General features: G+C 40.2%; 1 protein-coding gene across 2 annotated transcripts in view; it reads left to right on the top strand.

Moving 5' to 3' along the window:
• The first annotated feature begins 4,778 nt into the window (after window positions 1-4,778).
• The window catches only part of trim62.1 (tripartite motif containing 62, tandem duplicate 1), a 39,072-nt gene continuing 18,660 nt past the window's right edge, over window positions 4,779-25,190 (top strand). The window contains exons 1-2 of one of the 2 annotated variants that reach the window (XM_030729674.1): window positions 4,779-4,824; window positions 6,005-6,542. In XM_030729674.1, the coding sequence (XP_030585534.1) occupies window positions 6,135-6,542 (408 nt within the window). In that variant the 5' untranslated portion in view covers window positions 4,779-4,824; window positions 6,005-6,134. Of the gene's footprint in view, window positions 4,825-4,912; window positions 5,047-6,004; window positions 6,543-25,190 lie in introns of those variants that run through there. The other variant, XM_030729673.1, reaches the window with a different exon arrangement.

The raw sequence follows: 25,190 nt of genomic DNA, 5'->3' as shown, positions 1-25,190 counted from the left end.
TGAACTTCAGCAGGTGGTCTTGAACACTTAAACGCACTGAGTAGCTGCCATGTGATCAGCTAACTGGATATTGGTGTTAACAAGTTGTTGGACATTTTCTTCCGCTTATCCAATTCAGGGTCACTTTGCTGGAATGTATCCCAGCTTTCATAGGGTGAAGGGCAGAGTACACCCTGGAAAGGTTCCTAATCTGTCGCAGGGTTAACACAGAGAAAGACAACCATTCACACCTACAGTCAATTTAGAATCACCAATTAACCTAATCCCAGTGCATGTCTTTGGACTGTGGGAGGAAGCTGGAGTACCCAGAGAGAACCCACGCAGACAGGGGGAGAACATGCAAACTCCACACAAAAAGGCCCCAGACTGGATTTGAACCCAGCACCTTCTTGCTATGAGGACACAATGCTAAACACTGCACCACAATTCCATCAATACAGACACATTTAAACCACTGCAAAAACACGCTGTGCATGTATACAAATTTACTCATACCCATATTCTTTGGGCTTTAAGCATCACTATTCCTTTTTCACCCAATTCCTTGATCCTATTTTAAATAGTCTGTGAACTGAGTTGAATTTAATAAGTCTCATTTATCCTAGAAGTGATCCCTGTTGCTGTTTCACACCTGTTCTTCTTGCTGTTGCTCACAATTATTCAGTCCAATCTGCTGCTGCACTTTTTCAGTCTGCCTGATACCTTATGTTCTCAGTCAGAAGCCCTCCATTTTTTTAATTCTTTAAACAACTGTGAAGGATGGAAGATAGAGCAGTTTTTCCTGATCTTATGAACTGTGCACTTATCATTGAGCTAATGTCACTCACCCCAGAGATCTTTGTAGTTTGTCTTAAGCACTTTCTCAAGAACTTGCAATTTGGTTTTAAAAACATTCAGTGAAATTTACCAATTATAGTGGCATGTTTTTGTGGATCAAATCCCCGTACTTTCATTCCAAAAGTACTGTTTGGAACCACTTTAGGGTAGTCAGTCATGGCAAAACTATTTAAATCTCTAAGTATTCATATTTACTTAAGTGTCCAAAATGAAAAAAAAAAGTCTGTTAAAGGTCATTTATTCTCTTTTTTCTGCTGTATGAGGACAGAAGTTAAAATGAAGAAAGTACCATTAGGCTGTTGAGACTCAGTTATATCTGTTACTTTTATTTTAATGATAAAGCTAGTTTTTACCATTTTATCCTTTTGGCTAGTGGGGTTTAAAAAAAAAAAGCATATTTTCATGTGAAACACACCACCTAGCCACAGCATTAAAATATTCCCAATATTGTGTAGGTCCCCTACCTGCCACCAAAAACCCTTCAGGGCATGACACAGGAACTCCGGCTCCTCAAGACCTCACGTATCATCCTGATGCATGACCCTTAAGCTCCGGGGAGGTTGGAGGCCAGGTCAAAAAATGTCTCCTGTTCTCGGAGCCCTTCCTGAGCACTGTTCATTGTTTGCTTGGTTTGGAACAATGTTTGAACATGTGGTCCGTGTCAAAGGAACATCCACATGAATGCCAGGAACCAAGGTTTCCCAGGAGAATACATTATAACAAGATAATCATTGTTGTTATATAGGCTATACGCTAAAACACACACACCTTGGGATTCTGAACTGGCTTAGGAAGAAAATATAATAAAAAGGTAGCTAAATCTGTATAAATCTGTACTTTGATCAGACTGGCAGGGATAAGAAAGTATCCTGACATTCCTGATATGGCTCAAGGTTCAGAAGCACAGAATTCTACAGTTCTACAGTGACTAAGCACCCCAGTTTTACACATGGGTGCCTTGTCCCATATTTTGATTGGATCCTGGGTACAACGTAAAACTACATTTGGTGGCTAGGCCTCAGACAGGGATGTCTGAGTTTGTGGGGACTGTGAAGTTAGCCCTTAAGATAAGATAAGATAAAACTTTAATAATCCCACGACGGGGAAATTTGCGCATTACAGCAGCTCAGTACAGAGAAAAATGAAAAGGATGAGTAAAAACAAATGAACTAAAATAGAATAGAATAGAAAAACTATACACATATACATAAGCACTATATACATAAAATATATATCAATGTCAATACACACATATACATATACACACATATACACACACATCAAAACACTATATACAGATATCAAAACATTATATACATTTGTAGCTAGTAAGGTACACAGCATACACGGTATGCATTATATGGGTGAGTGTAATAAATAAAATGTATATGGACTGTATGGATAAAGTGATGGCAGAGGAGGTAAAGTGTCCAAGTGACTCAAGACATTATGATTATACAGTCTAACTGCTGTTGGGATGAATGACGTGTGAAAGCGCTCCTTCCTGCAGTGAGGATGTTTCAGTCTCTGACTGAAGGAGCTGCTCAGCTCACCCACGGTCTCATGCAGTGGGTGATGGGGGTTGTCCATAATGGATGTCAGCTTTGCTAACATCCCCCTCTCACCCACCACTATCACAGACTCCAATAGTCATTACTCCCAGGTCTGCTGTGACCCGGAGCGGTAACACCTGTTAGAGTAACAATCATGGTTTAAATGACAATCTGAAACCGGCAGAGTGGATGGAAGAAATGAATCAAGGTTCAACAACCTTGATGGTGCAGACAGCAAAGTGCTGTGGAGCGCTCAGAGCTGGTTGAACACTGAGGGCATCTTGGTCATCCATTGCGCCTAGTTCCGTTTGCCTTTCCGCTGGACCATGGTGGAATATGGGAAGAGAGTGAAGCCGACATTGCGCAACTCCCCCCTCACTTTAATCCAAGTCAAGAACAAGTCAGGATGTTATCATCTTTATCTCTCAGAGCCCTGCAGTGACAAGCAAGTGGCGACGTCAACAGGTGTCAATTCACTGGCAGTTGATTGTCACGGACCTGCACCTAGGCAGCCCAGGGCATAAGGGTGGCTCACAACTGGACTAAACAGCAGTTGAGTTCAGCAGCCCCCTGAGTGTCTGAGAAGCCCTTTTAAGGATTCACTCTGCTCACCTCCATGTCCCGATGAAGGATCTAGAAAAGGTAATCTAAACACAGTCTGCTTTACCTTTTCACCCGGCCTGCATACCGTGGTACATGGGTATCCTGCCAGTGCAGTCTAAACTGTGCATCACACTGTCTACACTTGTGAAACATGGACAGTTTATGAGCGCTACACAAGAAAACTAAACCAGTTCCACATGAACTGCCTGCACAAGCTGCTGTCTATCTCCTGGAGTGATAAGATCACCCATACTGAAGTGCTCTAACTGTCCAAACTCAAATGCAAAGATGCTTCAGAACACTGCCTTACTTTCTGTAAAAGTAAGGTAGATCATTGAGGTGTGTGTGCACGTGCGTGTCTGTATGCATGTGTAATTACAAGCATTGCACTTCTCCAGGAGAGGGCGCTGTAATTGGATCTTCGAGTAATTAACCCATTTTCAACCCAATTGTCTCAAGTGGTTCAGTGCTTCACAAAAGCTTCATTGGCCCTTCAGTACAGCTATCTATCCTTCCTTCATAATCTATCCTTCTCAAAAGACGCGCTGGCCTATGAGGAAAGAAGAATCCAGGAATCCCAGTGCAACCCTGAAGACTGGAAGAGAAGGAGTGAAAATGCATCATGTGTGATTGAATGTTTAGTGCTAGCATTAGCTTCATTGGCCATCAGCGAAGACCCATATTCAAAAATCACTGATAGCGTTATTCCTTTAATTACTCGTTTAAACTTCTCACAAGTGAACATGTCTCAAAGAAACATGGTCAAAAGAGGATGTGACAAGCTGTTGATGCAGCCCTACTGAAACCCAAATGTGAAAGAGAGATCAGCTGAAATAGCCCTTTTATTTTTTATTTTTTTATTTAACCTTTATTTATACAGGTAATCCCATTGAGACTCAGTGTCTCATTTGCAAGAGAGACCTGTAAAAAAAGTTATCACAATAGAAAAGGGAATACACAAGTCTACAAAGGTAATTGCAAAATACATTTATGCTTAGAAGAAGTTGGGATTTGAAAAAAAAAAAAAAATTTATCCTTAGCCTTTGAGAAGCAAAATTTGTGTGTTTATTTTTTTAAGTTATACAGGCCTCTCGTCAGTGACCCTAATCAGTGTCTCAGCGGAACCACTCTTCTTTACAGTATTAATAAATTTAACTGCTGCATTATTTTTAAATATTCTAAACAGTACACTTATACAGTGCACACTGGCCCGCCGTTTTTCTATAACGCTTAAGGAACCCTCTTTGATAAACTAAATTCTTATCGTTAATCATATTACCTGAACCTGAAGATTAGGGTCATTGTTTTTGCGGACGCTTCTGACACCTGCTGGTCAAAGGTGGGCACTACAACACCTCTAACGTTTGTCTAATAAAAATGTTTTTAATTAGCAGTGACAGTCATTTTTCATGGCAGTTCCTGACCTTGTTTTTTAAAAGTCAAGCAATTTACCGTATGAAAAAGTCAGTGGTGGTTGATTTCCGTGTATTTGTTTATTGCAATTAGTTAAGCAGCGGCAGCTTGTGAGCGAGGAGAGAGGCAGTGCGAGCCGCTCCATTAGGAGAGGGGGATAAAACTTTACACGTTTTTTTTTTTTTCGTCTCGTACTCAACTGCCAAATCGTGTAAATTACTAATTTAAAATATATCAGGCTTATTATCTTATGAGTTGTACCCATCGATGCAAAGTATTTATATTGTGAACATTATGTGTGATCGAACCTCTCCTCCCCTATTTTCGGTACATTTGGTTGCATCCGTTGCCGCTGTGTGTTGCTCCCTTCCTGAAAGACACTTGCATTGGAGCCACTGATGTCGCTGAGAGAAGGCTGGTGAGTTCGGGTTCATTGTTGTTCTAATTCATTACTTCTGTTAATAATAGGCCTTTTTTTTAAAAGTATTTTGGTCTCGCATGGAACCCCAAATACACTTTTTAAATGAAGTACCTCATTAAATCAGTGTTATGCCTCTTTTGTGTCCCTACCTCCTCCCGCTGTGGTTGGCGGTGTCGTGGTCCTGGTCGCTTATGTTTACAATTCCTGCCAACGAGCAAGGTAGATGAAACATGTTATATAATGTGTATATATCCTAAGCTACAGCTCATGTGTTGACCTGATAGTTTGCGATAGATGATATTGGTTTTTAAAAAGGGGGAAGAAAAAAAAAAAAGATCAACACGGGATCTTGAAGCTCTTTTCAGGAGGGTATTTAAAAGGCAGCTTCTTAACACCAGGTAGGGAGGTGGACGGCAGCGGAGATAATACTGACTGCTGCAGGTGTTTGCCTGTTGGTTTGGTTGGCTACTGCAGACTGTTGCCATTAGAAATGAGCAGATATTTCTCAGAGAGTGAGAAAATGGATGCAACAAAGTGGAGAAGTAGTTTGGTAAAAGCGTTAAGGCACGTCAGGTGTTTCCCCAGGTGAAGAGGAAGCTCACAAAGTGAAACCAAATAGCAGAACGTCTTTTATGAGTGCAAAAAATGGCAGCTTTAAAACGGAGGTAAATGTTACTGCTGAATTATATGTTGCAAATTATGTTCACTACCTTCATTAGTTCATGAGATTTTGAAGTCATTTCAAATAAAGTTAGGATAATTGTATTTACTATCCATGAATGGGCAGTTGATTGCAAATTAAGTGATATGTTAAATAGTCCTGAGCAAAAAGATACTTAATGTACTGCCATAAAAGACTAAAAAAACTAGCAAATATTCACATTTGAGAAGCTGGAAGCTTTGATTGTGTCACTGTTGCTAATAATTACAGGTCTAAAAAATATATATATATATTTAGCCATTGTTATCAGTTTGTCGAGTGCTATTACAGATCACTACAAGCTCTTGTGTTCTAGATTAAATATTAAATGGGTTGTCGTTGATGTCAGTTTTGTTAATGCGTAACTAAAAGAATGTGTTCCCATAACTCATTTGGTTTTCTGCTTTCTGATTAAAGGTTTGAGGTGCCTTAATGTGTATGTTGTTTTTTTTGTTTGTGTGTTTTTTTTCCCAACAGAGACAATAATCTCAAGATTCCTGACGGAAACTCCCACATGGCAGTCAACCGCTTACTTACAGATTGAACCAAGCGTGCTCTGCTCCACGACATTGCCCTCTTAGATGCCTTTCAGTGTCAGTTTTTGCAAATGGCTTGCTCTCTGAAGGACGAGCTCCTGTGTTCCATCTGCCTCAGCATCTACCAGGACCCCGTCAGCTTTGGCTGCGAGCACTACTTCTGCAGAAAGTGCATCACCGAGCACTGGAGCAGACAGGAGCCCCACGGAACACGGGACTGTCCCGAGTGCCGCAGGACCTTCACCGATCCACTCCTTTCGCCGAGTCTCAAGTTGTCCAACATTGTGGAGCGCTACTCAGCCTTCCCACTGGACGCCATCCTGAACGCTCAGAGGAGCTCTTACCCCTGCAAGGACCACGAGAAGGTCAAGCTCTTCTGCCTCACTGATAAAAGTCTGGTGTGCTTCTTCTGCGACGAGCCAGCACTACATGAGCAGCACCAAGTGACCACTATCGACGAGGCTTATGAGGAAATACAGGTCAGTTATAGCGCGCACACTCTGACAGCTCATTAGCAAGAGTGAGACTGACATTTTCTTAAAACCCATCAGCACTCTGCACCACGTTCAGACTCTTTCACCCCGTGGGAGCTGCCCAGACAGTTCAGCATTAAGTGCACTCCTGCCCAGAGAAGCAGTTTGGGGATTTTGTGCTTTTGCTTATGAGTATTTCAGGTACAGCAGGCGCTGATGAATGGGGTTCATCTAATTTGCTTTTCCCTGATGCCCACAAGTCCACTGACCTGAGATCATAATGAGATTCCAGTTTGTAGCTCTCGTTATGATCAGAGGTTAATGGTTTCATTTCTTGGTTCAAACCAAACTTAGTTAAATGATGGTTGGGAATGCAGCCCCACTTTTCCTAACTTCCTCTTTTTAAAATATAAGTATGCATTGTTAGTTATGGAACAGCATTTTATTTAAGTTTAAGTGGTTGTGCGCTTTGTTGTTGGTGTCTTTATCTGCCTCTTCATTGTTAAGCCACTGGTTTGGAGTTTCTCATTTAAAAAAAAAAAATAAACCTGCAAATAAAGGTTGTATTGCCTGGCTGATATAAGATCAGTTGGGCTTCATTCCTTCTTAGGCAGTGCTTTTCTTTGCAGGAGTACATGGCATTTTTTACATTTTTTTTTTTTTCTTCACATTACTTATTAAAATCCTGGAAATATTCCAGGAAAAAAGCATTTAGATTAGTTAGACATGCAACATCCACGTTTCAAATCTGGCAGGGGACCCTTGTTGCACATCAACATCATCTCTTTTTCTCCTGTCATCTCTTTGCTTTCAGCTTAGCCCCAAAGAATTTAAAATTTAAAGGGGAAATTTCATTTTAGAGGTCTTGACATCGGCAGCTAACAGATGCTTGAAATCAGGGGAGTAAAAAACACCTCAGTGCCTCAGTGATTCATTATGTTTTAGATCCAGTATACTAGGAAGAAACTGACTGTATGAAGAAATGAACTTCTCTATAAAGCGTGTGTTAATGTGTCATTTGTGTTTATCCTGAGTCATGTTTTCCACATTAACAAGAATAGTTTAGTGTTTGCTTTCCCTTCACCATTGGGGTATTTCCATTCCCTCTGAGCCAAAATCCAATAACTGTGAAACAAAGCTCCTAATCCTTTTCCTTCTTTGCTCCAGTATGCATAGCAACACATTCCAGTCTAATGTTATGGAGTTCCTCTCATTTCTCATGCCTGCTGTTACCAGTGTAGATGTTCATGCCTGCATTATGTAACATGAAAACACTTTGTTTTCTTGATAGTCAGCAAAGTGAGGTTTCTTAGAAGAAAGTGACAGTTACTCAGTGGTGTTTTTGCGGCTTCACTGTCTTTCACTACAGCTTTAAACCACAACCTCAGGTCAGGTTAGGTCTTTAGATGTCACGCTAATGAAGTCTGTGTTTTTGGTTTCACAGTCTGACTTTAGACGTTGTGCCTTACCATCCTTCCTTGTTGAATTGGAATTTAAATTGGAAGCAGAAAAACTTTATTAATCCCTGCAGGGAAAGTCTATCAGCGTGATGGTCTCAGCCTTTGACTATTCATGATGCTGACCTCAAATACTCTCCTGAAAGTATCTTTGACATTGACAGGCTCATTGTGCTGTGGTACTCTTAATCAGTGAGCAGGGTTTTATGCAGACTGCGAATGAATTCAAAGATTTTCTAAGATGGAGACAAAATTGCTAAATAACACACAGTATGTCATTTTATTTTTCAATATTTCCTCATAATATTGTTTGGCAATCAACTCTACCTACAGATTTAGTTGTGGTTCTATTACTAACTGTGCATATGGTTACCTGAACACCAAGATCGGTTTAGCTGGAGAAGAAAGTAGGTACCGGCAAGCTCAGGTTAACGCCACTGGAAAACAGTGGCCACGCACTGAATGGGTAAAATTGAGCAAACTTCAGTTAGCGTTATCATAAAAAAATCCTGGCCCCATAAAATATATTTTAAAATGCATTAAAAGATGGCAATCATGTAAGTTGGCGTATTCTTTGATTTTCAAATAAAGACTTCAAAAATTAGTGTTCACTCACTTTCTCTTGATTATGCCATGCCTAATTGGGCCACAGGACAGATGTCCTTTGAGAATCCTATTGCGCTCTGTCATCCATGACCTTAGGCAATGTTAACACATTTCATATTCATCTTCAAGTCACCACTTGATACGTACCTTATTTGCATAGAGTAAAATTTAGGAAGAATTCACAAATTTCAGTCAAAGTTACAACAGATTAGGGTGCCGGGGTGGCTCAGAGTTTGAGCTAGGTGACACCACATAAATATGCCGGATAGTGGTGCGGGCGATGCAGGTTTGAGTCCTGGCCTGTTGCCATTTCCCGCGTGTCCTCCCCCGTATCTCTCCTCCCAATTTCCTGTCACTCTCCACTGTTATTAAAAGCTGCTGTGGCCAAAAAGCTAAAAAAAAAAAAGTTACAGCAGATTTTTGTCATCGAAATACAGAAAAATGATGTAACAAAAACAAAAAATATACAAATCTGATACCAAAATAAAGTGCAAGAAACAGGCTTTTAAAGTTTTAATGTTGAATAACTGACAGCGTGCCATCAGTTTTAAAAACTGAGCCTCTGCTTGATTTATTCTTCACCGGGAAGTATTTGTAGAGCTGTAACCTACATAAGTAGCAAACGTCATTGCTGGCACCGTGCAAGACGCACTGTGGTTGTGTCCCAGTGTATTACATGCAGTGCCAGCCTATAGAAATAAAATGCTAGGGCTTTTTTTTACCTCCTGGGTCCATGCTCTTTGTCAGTTTTTTTTCGTAATTGAGAAAATAGTGGTTTCCAGTTTCAGCTCTGCACAAATTTTGTATGTAGCGGTTCCAAAAATGCCATTTTGTTCAAAACATCACTGGGGCAATTGGCGAAGACGGGCCATAACTTTTTAAATATTCTTTCTTTTTAACTGATGTTGGTGCCCTCTTGATTTCAATAAATCAATTTTCTGTATTAAATTTCAATTTGAGTTTTAGGCTGCCAGTACCTAAATAAGGGTCTAACTCGGCATCTGCATCATGTTTTTGAAGGTTCTCATTGGAAGTGGTGATTCACATCTCTGTAGCTTTGAAGCTTATTTCAGTATTACAATCTGCCCCCTACCATTAGTTAAGGCCTCAGTCACACAGTCCTAGAGATCAGTCAATGACCCCTCATCAACCACTGGCAAATATGTTTATTTCCTGACCGATTGAGCGGTTCCTGGAAGTTGTTGGCTGTTACTAGATCAAAATCTATCTATCACAAAGACTGTGCTGCTGAAAGTTGCACCATTTGAAGTATGTTGGTTGCAAAGGTAAGGCACAACAAAGAAATCACAAGGAGTTCTTCGGTGCAGTATCATATACTTCTTTGCAACAAATTTCACTCAGTGACTGCCAGCAGTCTCCAGCAACTGCTTGCCACCTGGTTGGGGTTGCAAAGGAGTCATGGATCTGTTTCTAGGCATGCATGACCGAGGCCTTAGTAAGTTACACTTCCAAGTTGTGTTGTGTGAAAGACCTTATAAAAGTAAGTCATGTCACTTGACAGTCTTCTTGGTAATACCCCTAAGCAGTTATTTTGGGTTAACAAAAACCAGGCCATAATGTACCCTGCAATGATCAGAGGACATGAAAAATTCCTATACAGAATCACAAGTCAAATGTGATTTGGTTTTTTTTTTTTTTTTTTTTCTCCCCTTAAATTGCAATTAGCAAGTGGGCATGCACCTCACACACTCCGCCTTGTCGCCAGTGCCAGACTCTTTCACTCGATCTCTGCACTATAGAATTATTTCACTGCAATTTGCAGTCTACCACTGGGCATGCCCTGTTTTGTTCACAATGTGCACATGCAATTTTGCGACGATCCTGTACACGCTTGATTTTGCGTGGCTACAGAAAGCAAAATGGCAACCAGCATGAACGTGAAGGGGAAGGACAGGAAAAAGGGAGCTCAAAGGACAATTTTGGGATTCCTATTAAACATAAAATCCCAGGAGCTGAGAAAACAGTTCACAGCAAAATGATGTTACTTAGCGTTATCGTAGTTAGCTTTTGTGACAATTTATGCTGATGAGTGATGACAGATATCCGAACATAGGAAATGCTGTTGGCAGCAGATGAATAAAACACCTTGATTATAATGTTTTTGTGTACGCAAACCCATTAGGAAACAGCGCTCTGCATTGCATGATATGTAAGTGTAACTTCAATCTAATAAGGCTTAATTTAGAGTTCTGCATCGGTCCGATGTACATAACCATAAATCCCCTCTGAATCCTACGCTATAACATACGATATAACCTGACATGCACCTCTGGAGAAATATAACTACACATCAGGTCGATGCAGCCTGCAAGGATTCTGATTACCGTGTAGGCTTCAGAGGAGATTTCCGGCTACATACGTAGGCCCCTCAGATACCAGAGGCAGAACTCTTAATTCAGGTCTAACTGTTCATCATCACTCAATTAGCAAGCAGGTGCAGTATTTAGCGGTCAACATAAGCAAGCTAATTAGCATTAGCAAATTAATTAAGCTTTAATGAACCTCAAATATTGCCATGGGTCAGTGGAATAACCTGATTGGCCTTATGTTTCCTAAGTTAACTTGCTGTAAAGCAGATGATTGGCTTTTATGGGAGGAGAGTTGGAGCAACCACTACCACTCAGGATTTTAAGTTTCTGCTTTAAAATGTCTCCCATTGTGTATCCAGTGAGCAACATCCTCATTGCTTAGCATGTGTACAGTACCAGTAAAGTGGGGACATTTGCGTGTTTAATGCTACAATCTGTACAATTCTCCTTAAAGGCATGTGTCCTAAATTCAGATTATCTACAGCAGGAAATGGTCAAATTACATGCTCAACTCATTCTTTATTATTGTGCATTTACAATAATTTGGCAGTGCACTTGACCAGCAGTTCAGTTTGATGTTATGCTTGTAGCAGCAGAGATGAGGAAATCTGGTAAGGTAAGTTTGCTTCTTTCTATCTTCACAGTCCCAGATTTTTTTCATTTTGAAACACTTCAACCGTAACAGACTCTCACTCAAGTGTCATCACTTGACTCTGTGCAACTACTTCTGGAACTACAAATGTCTTTTTCCAACTTTTTCCATATATTCCCCAAGAGCTTTAAACAGACTTTGGTTTGTAAAATCTGTGGAGAGCACTTTAACTGGAAGAAATTTGCTTAATTGGATTAAAACCAATTTGTATGATCTAGGTGTTTGTGAGGATTACAAGTAAACATAATTAGGCAACTTGTGAATAGTAAATGGCTACATTTTTCCATTGCTTGTTCTGCATTAAATATAATTAACAGTGCTGTATGTATTTATGCTGTCCTCATCAGTTTCCAATCAGGCTGTGTGCTGGAAGCTTGAGAAAGGTCAAAACTGTGTAATCTTGGAGCAGAAGTAATTAGGCCCAACACAAGATGTTTCTCTTTTCTTGGACACTGGCTTGTCCCTCTGCTTGGAGTTTTTTTTTTTTTTTTTTTTTTGTTTTTTTCATGGCTGCGATCTGGCATTTTGTATTCTGGCAGGAGCCTTGGAGGCTTCCCAGAGCCACAATACTGAAAGAGTGTGAGCACACAGCGGCCCCATCAGACACAAGCATGTCCCATGATGATCTTGGCATATTCACATTTGTAGATCCACAAGTGCCATGGTTTGTTACATAGTGCTTCACTTAGACAAAAAACTTGCATGTTTTCCGTGTTATTTAATTGGGCTTTGCAGTAAGCAGATAGGAGCCATGTGTCAAATAGAAACAAATGTGAGAGCTGTGCCTGCAGGCTTAAACTTCACTTTTAGTATGAGGCTCGGCAGCGTTTCACTAAATGCCAAAACAACATGGTGAAGATGTGTTAAAATGCAGCAGAGATCACATCCAGTGTTTTGACAGTCATGACAAAAAGGGCACATACCCTGCCAGCATCATGGTGTCTTTATAATGTATGTTAGTTTTTGTAGGCTGGGAAACCTTTAATTTTTAAAAAATGAAAGGGGGAGGGGGTCGTCTTTTATTAGATAGCATAGCAAAAGGCCTCAGGTCTGACTCAAACCCTGACCACTGCATTTCAGCCTCAGCAGCATATGGTTGTCTGCTCACCCGGTGAGCTAAACTGGCACTCGGGTGGGAAATTTTTTTAGATAAAGGAAAAGGATTTGGTAGATCTAGAGCCAAAGCTTTGCCTCATTATGTAGAAATGTTGGGGAGGCTGGCAAAGTCTTTGCTTTTTTTTTTTTTTTGCAGCAATTAATTTATCATCTTTGAATTTTTACAGAAATCTTCTGAAGAGTGGAAGGAGAACTTGCCTAGTTTGGTTATAATTGTCAGATACTCTGCAAGGAGTTGTGTTTTTTTTTTTTTTTTTTTTTTTATTATTATTTCTTGGGGAAAACAAAAGTCATACTTACTGTCAGTCTTAAGCATTACTGTCCAGTTTTGAATTTAGTTTACGTCATCCTCCTTATCACAGTGCAAGAGGATCAAGATGACGCCTACTTTTGCTCAACCTTTTTTTTTTTTTTTGTTTGTTTGTTTGTTATCACAGCTTTCCAGAAAGCAAAATGCTGATGATTTGCATGTTTTGCAATCCAGTTATCTAAGGAGGGAAAAAAATCAAGTTTCAGCATTTGAAGGAAGCATACTCCAACTCAGACCAAGTCCTGGAATGGACCTTCATGATGAAAAACGGAGACGGTACAAACATGGTCTATTTCTGACCCAAACTCTTATGTGTCTGCCTGATTTTTTTTTTTTTTTTTTTTTTTTTTTTTTCCCCTTATAACATCTCTTGCAAAAAGATCTTACTTTCAAGGAGATTTGCAGAATAAATAATGCCTAAATTTCTGAGCACTTGACCCTTTTAACTAAGCTCTTCTCAACACATTTCTATATGAAATACCTTTTTGATTTCATATTCTCAAATTAGTTTTTGATGCAATTCCCTTCTGTTACGTCATTCCACTACTGCTTTAACTCTGACGGTCTTTCTGGCTGGCCAGTGTCTACTCACAAGAGCAGCCTTTCGTTAGTCTGTAGCAGGATGTAATCTCCTTAGTCTGGCATGTCACTCCACTGACCTCAGGCCCTGAGTCTTGATGCCATGTTGAGAGCTTTACCTCCTGTTGATTTGCATCCTTTTCCCAGTAAACGCTGGCGTGTCCAAATCTGTAATGCATAAACATGTCTGACACCTGACTTTTGTGTGGTGATGCACACACATCTGCCAAACACTTACCCAGCACATAACTGCTTGTTTGCTTGCACATATATATATTTTTCTCAACATAAAGGACATTAAGGTAGGATCTGAGAGGATTTGTCTGCAGCTCTGCCATTTGCTTCAGGGAGCAGAGATTTGACAGGGAACTAATGCTTTCTGATTAGGTGGGATTTTACTCCAGCAGTCATATTGCATGATTGGGGACACCATTTAAACCTAATATAGAAGAGCAAAATACACTCTTGGTACAGCATTCTCTCAAACTTCTTGTAATCTAAAACATTAAACAGAGCCACAGACAGTGTGTTAAATCTCCACATCTAAGTACACACCAGACAACTAATCATATAATAAATATAAAAAAGACACTTTAAAAAAATAATTTTTTTGGCCTGTCAGTTTTATGTTTAATTCATCAAATGATGGTCTAAGAGGCCAGCGATCATTACCTGCAGAGCCCCATTCTTTCACCACGTTGAGCAAAAGCTTTACTTTGTGGGAAATAATGCCCTTAATTTAGTCAAAATCATCAGTCCTGCTACAGCTGGAGCACTGGAGCCATTTTAAATACAGGTTTGCTGGATTCCTGCACCTTGATTGGTGCTGGATGAAGCTGTACACTTATTACCACATTGCTGTGGCCCCAATGTTGGATGTCAAGTCCTTTTGAAGGACAAAATGGAAGACACGGCAGCCACTTTGCCTTAATTGTTGGTGGGTTGTGTGCAACCGCAGCATTGCGCGAAGAGCTTGAAAAACTCTTCCTGCTTTCTACATGCTCTAGGGATGTGTTTCCGCTCTACTTGATAGTGGTGTTAAACCAGATAAAGAGGGAAATGGACTGCAGCCCCTGGTTATCCATGCAATTTTGGGGACTTTATTTTTTTTTCCCAGAGACTATAGAGTATATATGTGAGGAGTATAGCAGCAGGCAGCTGTGTAGTAATGCTGGTCTCAGTTTGAAGCCCACGCTGCAGAAGAATTAAATGATTACTGTGGTGTTGAGTCACCCACACAGACTTGTCACTCAAAGTGTCCCGATGTACCTGTGTGCTGCTATCTATTAACACCATTCTTATAGCAAGGCATTATTTTCTTATCAGACCACAAACATGGGGGTTAATCACAGAAGCCCATTAGCATTTTACGTCTGCCTCGCTGTAATGCAGGGTAGTGTTTGAAAATACAGAATGAGCATGCCAGCCTTTGAAGTGTTCCTCTGGTGGTTTAAAAACAGGGCTGTCTTTCACTCTCTGACTGTCAGGCGCCTGGCCGAGAGCTCTCTCTCTGAGCCTGCCATCACCACGCATGGCCGTGCTGCTGCAGTAATGAGTCAGGCAATTTCAAGGGCACCCACGGCTGCCATCTCCCCTGTGGCTTGCCTCAGTCTGCTCTCTCTTCCTCCAGCAGCTCCATCTTTACTTCTTTTTTTTTTTCTTTCTTTACTGAGAAAGACCGTGAAGTAATCTTCTGATTTTTAAAATGTGCTTTATTAAGTGCCCCATAACTGGTTCTTTTGAGGAAGCTAGTTCTCAGCTCTCCACCCTTCTGTTTTTCAACCACCAACCCCAGACAAATGAGTGTCCAGCTTGGCGGTCAGTCATGGTGGCGTGGCAGAGGGGCTTCGTTCATGCAGAAATGGAGCCACAGGGAAAGGCAGAACAGTCATGTTCCATTAGAGAACAGAGAGGGAGTAGCTCGTGCTGCACTCATTACTGATAGCACTGATGATGCTTGAGGCAGAACAGAGCCAGGCAGCATGTTTACTTCAGCCCAAGCTGTTGGTAGATTAGCAGATAAACATCTGCATTGATTGGAAAAAGTGAGCTGGTGCGGCCTCCATCACGCAGAACATTTTGTATTGTTTAGATGATTACTCTGGTCTGTGCCAAGCGAGTCAGATGTCTGTACATCTGTTCTTTAAAAATGTTCATGCACGTCTTCTGCAAAGAGAAGTTGATTTTGCAATTTGCCATATGTTTACTAGCAATTTCACATTTCAGTAGAGGGCAGGACATATACAGGTGAAAGCTGTTTAACAGCCACACATTGTGGATGCAAAGCCATGTTTTTTGAAAAGTGTCTTTAGGCTAAGATGGTTGAAAATGCATCAAGCTTAACAGCTGTTTCCTAAATGACTGTCGTTTCAGTCACCCTTTCAAATGATTTTGTATTAACAAGGACACCCTGCCTTCTCATAGAAAGCGGAGGACATCTTAGGAAGCTTCTGTACCTGAAAGATAGCCATCAGCTGACACATTTTGACCAATGTTTTCTGTTTTTGGTTTACTTTTAAGTATATACTTTAACAGAGAGCACTGGTGGTCAAATTAAAGGCAAAGTATGTGATGTTTCTTGACAAGATACAACAAATAAAACTGAACTGACATACAAACAAAGGCTTGTTTATGGCAGTTTACCTCATCAGTCTTCATCATCTTTTAATTGAGATGCTGTCATCCTGGTGTGTTATGTATTATATTTATATGTAATTTTCTGATATACAATCATGACTATGCAGTCCTGTGAGGGGGAGAAAATGAGTATACCCTTACATCTAAATTTAAAGGGTAAGGAGCAAGTGTGAGCTCCTCTGTGATAGCAGAAGCTTTGACAGTGTGCTGGTTTGGAGCATTCAGGGGTGTGTTAACACAAGGTGAAAAGACATCAGCAGTGATCTTGGATAAGCAATTGATCCCCATCAGTATGGGAAGGATTATAGGGCCATTTCCACACAACTTGAAGTCCCATTGTTCTACAGTGAGGAAGATTATTCACAAGTGGAAAACATTCAAAAGAGTTTCCAATCTTCCCAGGAATGGATGTCCCAAGAAATTTGCCTCAAGAGAGCTGTGCGTAAATGAATGCCCTCATACCTCAATAAACTGAAGTGACGTTGTAAAGAAGAGTGCATTAAAATTCCTCCACAATGATGTGAGAGACTGATAGTCATGCAGAAAATGAAACTTAAGTTGTTTCTGCTAAAGGTGGTTATACAAGCTGTTTATTCATGGGGTGTAATTAATTTTCCACTGGACTGCAGAGTCCGCTGGAACCTTTTTTTTTTTTTTTTTCTATATGTATTAATTACCAGAAATTGATTGATAGGCACAATTAACAAACACCGCATGAAAAACAATTACGTGATTTTAATAAAGATTAAAATCAAAACTGTTTTAGAGAAGTTTTGATTAATTTCTTGCTGCATTATACCAAAAGATGGTAATGATACTGTGTATATAAAAGTCTTGTATACCCTGTAGTATAACTATAAAGTTACAATAATATAGTGTAAACATTATTTCTCTCATAAAGGCAGGCTTTATTGTAGAATTGTAAAATGACATCTGACTGCATGTGTTTGCTTAGCAACACTGTAAATTATACAACTTCAAATCACTTCTTCTGAGATGTGTTCTGTAGTGCATTTCATCAGACTCCCACATTAACTGCCTTCAGATGATTCATCGCAGTTAAATGCATGAAATCAGTAGTTGCACGTGTACCTGTCAGCTAGTTAAACCTGCAGAGCACAGGAGTGCCTGTGTGTGATAGAACTGGCCTGACAGGCCAGAGGGTGAGATGGAGGATGGCCGAAGATGGGAGATTAGTCATCTTAGTGAATGAAAAGAGAAATGCTGTCCTTAAAGTTTTTCAGCTTTAAGTGAGGCTTTTTGCTGAGCCCCGGCCTCCTTAACAGGAGGCAGATCAGCTGGGAGAGCGGCCTGCACACCAGTGGCACTTCAATGAAGATTACATTAAAAATAAAAACCCCGACAGTGGAAGGTGTTGTATAAACTCCCTTAGAGATGGAATAGGCTTTCAAAAGTGTTGAATATGAAATGAGAGTATGAAGAAGATGGTTTTGGGCAGAGACAATTGCAGATGTTGGTAAATGTAAAAAATCCATGAGTGGTGAGCGATCTGAGGAGTTATACTGTGGCTTTTCTGCTTTTAGTTTTGTCCATCAGTTTGGCATTTGGGTGGATGTGAACTGCTGTTCCCTGTCACTGCAGCCATGAGACTCTGAGCCCTGAGTTGATTAGCTTGGGAATTAAGACAGATTACAGGCCATTGTTCTCTGGGGTCTGGGTAGGGCTGGACGGGGGCAGTAATCTCTTGTAATTCCCCATGTCCGTGATTTGCTGCAGATGATTTAATTTGACTTGCTGCTGATAGGAGTCCTCATTTTCAGCCCTGACTCTTCCCCTGAGCTTACCAGTTGCTGGGAAGAAGAGAAAGGGAACTTGTAGATGTTCACCTGTTAAGAGAGAGTCGAGCTCTGTTGCTGTTTACCTACAAACCTATGCTTCTCACTACAGTCAAGTTACATAGGAGCAGGACAGGTAGATGGGTAGCCAGGTGCTGGGAAAGCTCTCACATGACCAGTCTATTGTTAACTGTGGGATTAGTTAATGTTGTCAAGTTAAGCAACTGCTCTTTGCTAAACATTGGTGTAAGATTTAGTTGTGAGAAAAATATTAAAGGACAATTGTTTTGCTTTAATCATATCATTATGAAATGTAGTGGCAACAGAATGATACAATCAGCATTTAGATTGGTTCCCGATTAGCTTCTGCAAATATGATTTCTAACATGTATTAAGACTTTATTGTGCAACTTTATTAAAAAAAAAAGGATGGCACCTTTTTGCTTTACCTTTTTATGCAGGACAAATGCATAACAAATGTTATGCATTTAACATTTAAACCTGACGAGTGAAGTTAAAGCCATAAGTGAGGAATTACTACCTTCTCGTTATGTGGCACTCATTATATAGCCGTATCAATCAGTGTTACAGTCAGACTACTGATTTGGAAAAAATACACTTTATTCATGTAAGTTCCTCCCAGCATGCCTTAATTGACAGTTCAGGTGTCATTAAGTTTTCTGCAGAGTAGAAACCGTTCACAAAATATATTAACTCTATACAGTGTCGTACTGCTTCAGCCAACTGCCAGGAATAGCACAAAGAATTAATGTGCAACTTCACCTCACGAGTTAAACAGAAATTGGCCTCATTAATAATTGAGATCTCAATTAGAAATTTAAACACCCTCAGTCCTAATGTGATATATAACCAGTTCAGGTTTCTGTGGGCAGAAATTCTTACACCTTGTTCATTTACCATAATGCATTGTAAGGTTCAGGCTAATTAGTGGTGAGAAGCCAGTTCTATTGTACCTACTCACTGCAGTTCTTCTACTTGCTCTTAGTCTGCACATTAACAGACACTTCCTGTTCTAGCAGCTGTTTACAGTTTAACCATTTGGCGCATGCTTTTATCTGTGTCTTATAGTAACTGCAGCTGTAAAAACAAGTGAGCATTCCTCAAGCATTAAAAGTGTATGTTGTAAGATAATTTAAAGGGCTGTGAAAAGTGTTACTCAACTTTTCTAATTAAAGCTGTACGACCATCCCTCTAATCTGCAGTATCATCTATTGGAAAGCTTCCCCTGTGAAATCCACAATTTTTTTTTTTTTTTTAATCAGAAGCTCATCAAAAATATGCTGTTTCATTCAAAATGCATTAGAGGTAGTGGTGTTGGTAAATGTTGCTTTACTTATTGGAATCTCAGTCTGTGTCCACAGTAAGCCATGATGAGAAGTTATCAGTCACTTTTCTATCACACTAAAGTAAAACCTTAGACCCCAAAACAAGGCATTTTGAACCTCTGGAAGAGTGTGTTTTATTTAGAATTACCTGAGCTTTCAGAATGACCTTATTCTTTTTTGGGGATCAACTGTGATAAATTGCCAAAAATCACAAATCTATTGCAAATCTGTTGCCTTCTACCTAAACATAAATTCACAATAACTACTATATTCAGAGTCCAGCCAGAACCTCATAGATGTGAAACAGAAATTCCTTCCCAAATAGTGGCATAGTTGCTGCACGACGGTGATTTGACTGCGAAATGACAGATTGCCTCCCATCAGACAACCTGTGCATCATTATAATCAAAAAGTCGCTCAGAGATTGAGGGTGTGTATTCGCAAGTAGTTGTTTGCCACAAGACGTGCTGTGGGGGCTGAAGGGGAAGAAAGGTCAGGGCACGCACGGGGCAACCGGGGGGGGGGGGGGAGGGGAGGATAGAGATAGAGAGAGAGATGAGAGAGAGAGATAGAGAGAGGAGAAGATATAGATAGAGAGAGATAGAGATAGAGATAGAGGATTTATTAAGATTGTAGAGGTATATATATTATTTATAGTATATATATATAGGATATATATATATTATATATTATATTATATATATATTTATATTATATATATTATATATTATATTATATATATATTTATATTATATATATATATTATATATTTTATTATTATTATTTCTTCCCCCTAGTCACAAGGAGGTTGCTGTCCTATTTTTTGCTGTACTGTAAGCCATAAGTGTACTGATTTTGAAATTTTATTCTTTGTTATAAACACTTTGTTTGAACAACACACTGTACTTTGTGTGGCCTCCGTGTCTTTATGGAAGTAAGACTATTCTCTCTCATCCTGTTTATACTGCTGTTGATAACGTTTTGTCTGAAGACCTGTGTGGGTTGCAGCTGGTCATTACTGTACAACATGGCATGCATTAACTGTAAACAGCTTTTTTCTTTCTTGTTTAATCCACTCTGTGCATGAGTCTCCTGAAATTAGTTTTTTTTATTTTTATTTTTAAAGGATGATTCAGGCGTACGTTATTTGAAATTATCAGAGTTAACCAACATGCAAAACTGACTTGAGGCTATACTTATAATTCATACAACCGTACTGCCGGTGTCTGCAGAAATGATGTTACTTCACTGTGTGCCTTGACAAAAGAGGCGTACATCCCAAATATTTATTTGATATCAGGGAACTGACTGAAAGAGAAGCAGGCGCACACTTTATTTGGTCAGAGCTGTTTATGAGCCAAAGCCTGCGTAGTGCATACGCACCAGCTACAGCAGAATAGCTTCCAGCTGCAGCCATGCCACAAAGATGAAGTAGAGGCAAACAAATCTGTTTGTTATCCCTGCCGTGTGGCACTGGCTGACATACAACCACATGTTTTTTTTTGTTTTTTTCACAAGGTGATTTGTGCAGCTGACACATACTACATGGTTTTATATTAACAACATGCTTACTGTTAGAGGTCTGACTAATCCTAAGACGCTTTTTCTAAAAGATGACACAAGCTTGTATGCGGTTGTGGTGGAAATCTCCTGGCAGTCAAGCAGATCCAAGGGTCATTTTCAGGGTGTGTTTACAAAGTGTGACCAAAGAGTGAAGTCAGTCAGAAAAGCAGAGAAAAGAGAAAAGCAGCAGAAAATAAATTATAGTGTTAGCAGGGAATGCAGAAAGTCAGTGGAGTGTTGTTAAACATTAGTTTGTTTTCTGTATCCACAGAAGTTGTGGCTGAAGTCAAATCATAAGCTTATCAAAAATTGCTTCCTGAGTACAGTTTTGGTTATTTTCCATTACAGTTGAGTACCGTCTCAATGTTTGAGGGGTCATTATAGCAAGGCGTCCCAAAAGTCCCATGACCACATTTGTATGCAAAACGCAAACAGTCCCTCTGGATTCTGTCATCATCCACCAAGCACAAAAACGTCTGTTGGTTAGTGTGTAGCCATTTCCCTTGTTGCTGGGTTTCAAAAATGGTGGGTTTGATTCTTGTGAAGGAATCGCTCTCATGACTCCTGTAGTGACAGCACTCCCTGTCCAATCAGAGGCATGAAGTCTGACATCACATTTTCGGCTCGACTCAGTTCGCTTGGAATCCTGACTGAGTAGGTACTTATAAAAACAAAACAAGCACCTGTACCAGGTACTACCACCTAATGGAAACCCTAAAAAACCCTAGTGGAAAAGAGGCAATGGATCATAAAGCTCATATTCCCACTTATGCTTCTAAGCAGCATTTAATCTGACTTGCATGTCTTTGCGCTGCAGTTCTTGTGGTGCTCTGATTTCCTCTTAAAGATGATTATAAAAGTTGTACAGAACTTCCTTTAAACTTTCTTTCACTCTAATTGCCAGCAGGAGGGAAACTCCTCTGTTTGCACATCAAAGTCTAATGGGTGTAGAAGTGCATGAGACAGCAAACTTACTGATCACTAGTGAACGCTTTGCTGTTAAGTTTGTGGTCTTAATTGCTCATCCCATTTAGAGACAGTAAAGCTGTGGATTGTTGTGATTGGCATATCCTTACTATATTTTTTTTCTTCTTCTTTAAATTTATTCTTATCCTTACGGTATGATGCTGTGGGGTCCTTGGGTTCTCGATTGTGACTTCTGGTTTCAAAAAACCAAGATGGCAATGTGCTGTTACTTAAATGCAGATAACAAAAGAATTGCAAAAGTTACTACTTTTTGAGAAAAAAAAAAAAAAAAAAAACTCCCATACTTATCATTCTGTATCTTAAGATAGTGATGAACTCACTTAGTAACATTTCAGAGAGTATCTAACATTATCACAAATGCTAGTGTTTGAATGTAACAGTTTCCATTTGGCTTTGTACTTTCAAAAATGTAAAGCTCTGTGTTTGATCTCTCCAAAACCAGATGAAGTTTCCAAACACAGCGACATAAACCAGCTCTAATGATGATCTCTTCCTTTTGGAAATAATTTTAGAAGCTCGTGTGAGGAGATGGAAATTTGTTTTGGATTTTATTTTATCTCACATGCATAAAAGAAGTGCTATCATTTTTTTTTTTTTTTTAATCCACTGCCTGCTGAGATGATGTATAGCTCTCTCCAAGATTACCATCTTGCTCTTGTCAGTGTTGATTGATAGTTCTTCAGAGAGAGGCTCTAACTGGTTGCTGCACTGGAAATTATTCTGAAATCTCATATTAGGCTTATAAGCCTTTAAACTTGGCTGTCTGTCAACTTCAGCTGTTTTGTAAAGGTGTACATCTTGGAATAATTATTATTTTATTTTTTTTTCAAATAGAGACCAGTCCTGCTTAGCAGTCAGAAGACAAGTTTTAAAAGCCTCAGGGCTGAAGGTGAAGCAGTGAGTAGCTCCTGTCAGGCTGGTGAGTGACTTTATACAAGCAGCAGACTCGCTCTTATCGGTCAACACCTCTCAGATTTCCACTTTAAAGCCAAGAACAACCCCCCCTGTTCCTCTTTAATGACTTGTCCTGCACTGTGTAGATTATCAGACGTAACACTGATGGCTCTGAGATCTGTTTGTCTCTCTTAAAACCCTCAGACATCCACCTACTTTGCTGCCTTGATAAAGCCACAAACCTCCTTTGTAGACCTTTGTCAGCACTTCAAACACTATGAATCTTTTTCATTTGAAGGATTAATCTGTTAGAACGAACGTTAGAATTGACTTGCAGAGTTGATGGGGTTTTTTTTTGTTTGTTTGTTTTTTTTCTTAGCAATTCGTGTTCAGAGTAATACATTTGCATACTCTGTGCCCTTTCTCGCTCTAGGAAGTGGAACAGCAGCCTCTGAGCATTCATCATTTACATGACGTGCCCTATATTCAGAGGACTGGCGGAGGCCGCTAGCATCAGTGCTTCCCCAGAGCTCATTACTTTTACTAAATGTTGCCGGTAAAATATGAGGGGGTCATCTTGACAAACCCGGGGTCACATCAGATGAGAACGGCTCCTATCATCTTTCTATCTATCTAGATAACGATGCTAAAATTGTAGTAGCGGCTTTCTTTAAACCATGAAATGAATTTACTCTTTAACATGTTTAAGTTGAACAGAAAACATTCTGTCCTTTGAGATAGTTGCACATGTACTGCATGGGCCATTCTCTTCTCGGGGCACCCCCATCTCACTAGGACAGATGCTGGAAGTGAATAGTGTGTATCTGTCCTCTAGAGCCAGGCTTGCTCAGTCAGCTCAGCTGGCCTCTGCCTGCTCTGCTGGCTGATCTTAGGCTGCAGGGAGATACTCGTCCCCCCCCGAGAGGCTGGAGGCGCTGCTGATGCTAGAGGAAACAAGGCTGTGGAATGTAAGGCACAGCTTGAGCTCAGTTTGATGTCTTGGAACAAGAACGCCAGAGTTTGCAGCCTGAAACAGCATTTTAGTTCATTTTAGTCCTGCTTTCTATATAAGTTACAAGTTTTTGTTTTCATTACTACCACCGTCACACCAGACAGGTGAAACGTTTCAGATCCTTTGGCAACCAGTTTTAACACGACTTTAAACACAGTTCCAGTAAATCTGCCACTCTATATCCAAGAAAACCTAGGCTACATGTTTGCACAATGTGTTGTATTCCCAGCGGTCATGGGTTTGCATTTTTTAAACTGCACAGGCTGGCACTTTCAGAGAAGAAAATGCATGTACACAGCTCATATCATAGCAGGTATTTTTGCAGCTGTGACATCAGCCATTGCTGTTTGTTTGTGGAGCTCTGATGTTAGCTCCTTCATTGCAGCCTGTGTCAGTGTCTTCAGGCTGCACTCGGTTTGGCATCAAGTGCTATGAAGGGGCCTTCACTGTGCAGACAGGACCACGCACAGGCTAGTCACATATCAGCATGAGAACAACTTGCAGATGATAAAACATGCACATGTGGCTTCTGTATCTGAATTAAATTCATAAATTGCATTGAAATGAAACAATTAGGTCAACTATGCATGTCAAAGGCAGACAGAGGGTATATACGTCTGTCATCTAGAATATATACCAGTCAGCCAAAACATAAATGCCACCTTCCTAATATTACCTTGTACGCTAACCTGTCGGAGCATAGACACGGGTGGGTATTCTGCGGTGTTGTAGATGCTCGATCAGATCGGGGCCTGAGCATTTTAGCAGCCGGGTCAGCCTTGGGCTCTTTGTTGTGTTTCTTAATGGCGGTCCTGAGCTGTTTTTGTGGTGTGGTGCCTCCTGCCAGGGAAGGCTGCTGCCATGGGGAGCTTGTGCTGGTCTGCGACAGTGTTTAGGTTCAAGTTAACGTTTGCAATAAATATCAGGACCCCAAGGTTCCCCAGCAGAGCAGTGCTTTGTAACAAGTTAATCCATGTCATTCACTTCCTGTCGGTGCCGTTAATGTTGTGGCAGATCAGTGTACGTTACTGCGCAAACATTTTAGGTACTAAAAGCATAGATAGCTTCCTTTCTAATATCAAAAATAATATTTTTGACCCAACAATTTTTGGGGGGATTTTTGTATTGAGTACAGGACCGTGATATTTCAGTCCTGTTCTAAATGTTAAATCGCCACAGGCCCGTAACGCTCACTGGCTGACTGTGATGTCTGCAGTTTGTTCACCGCTGTGTTATTGGCTGACATCCTATTTACCCATACTGTCTGCTATCTGACAGAATTACACCCTCAGCTCGATGAAGGTTATGCCAAACCGCCCTCCTGAAAGTCACTTTGCAGCACTTTGAGTTACTGTGGCCTGTGCTGGGG

This window comes from Archocentrus centrarchus, chromosome 5 (genome assembly GCF_007364275.1).
Source record: "Archocentrus centrarchus isolate MPI-CPG fArcCen1 chromosome 5, fArcCen1, whole genome shotgun sequence".
NCBI classification, from domain to species: Eukaryota; Metazoa; Chordata; class Actinopteri; order Cichliformes; family Cichlidae; genus Archocentrus; species Archocentrus centrarchus.
Note: the sequence above shows the minus strand (reverse complement) of the source record. Positions and strands in the feature narration are given on the sequence as shown.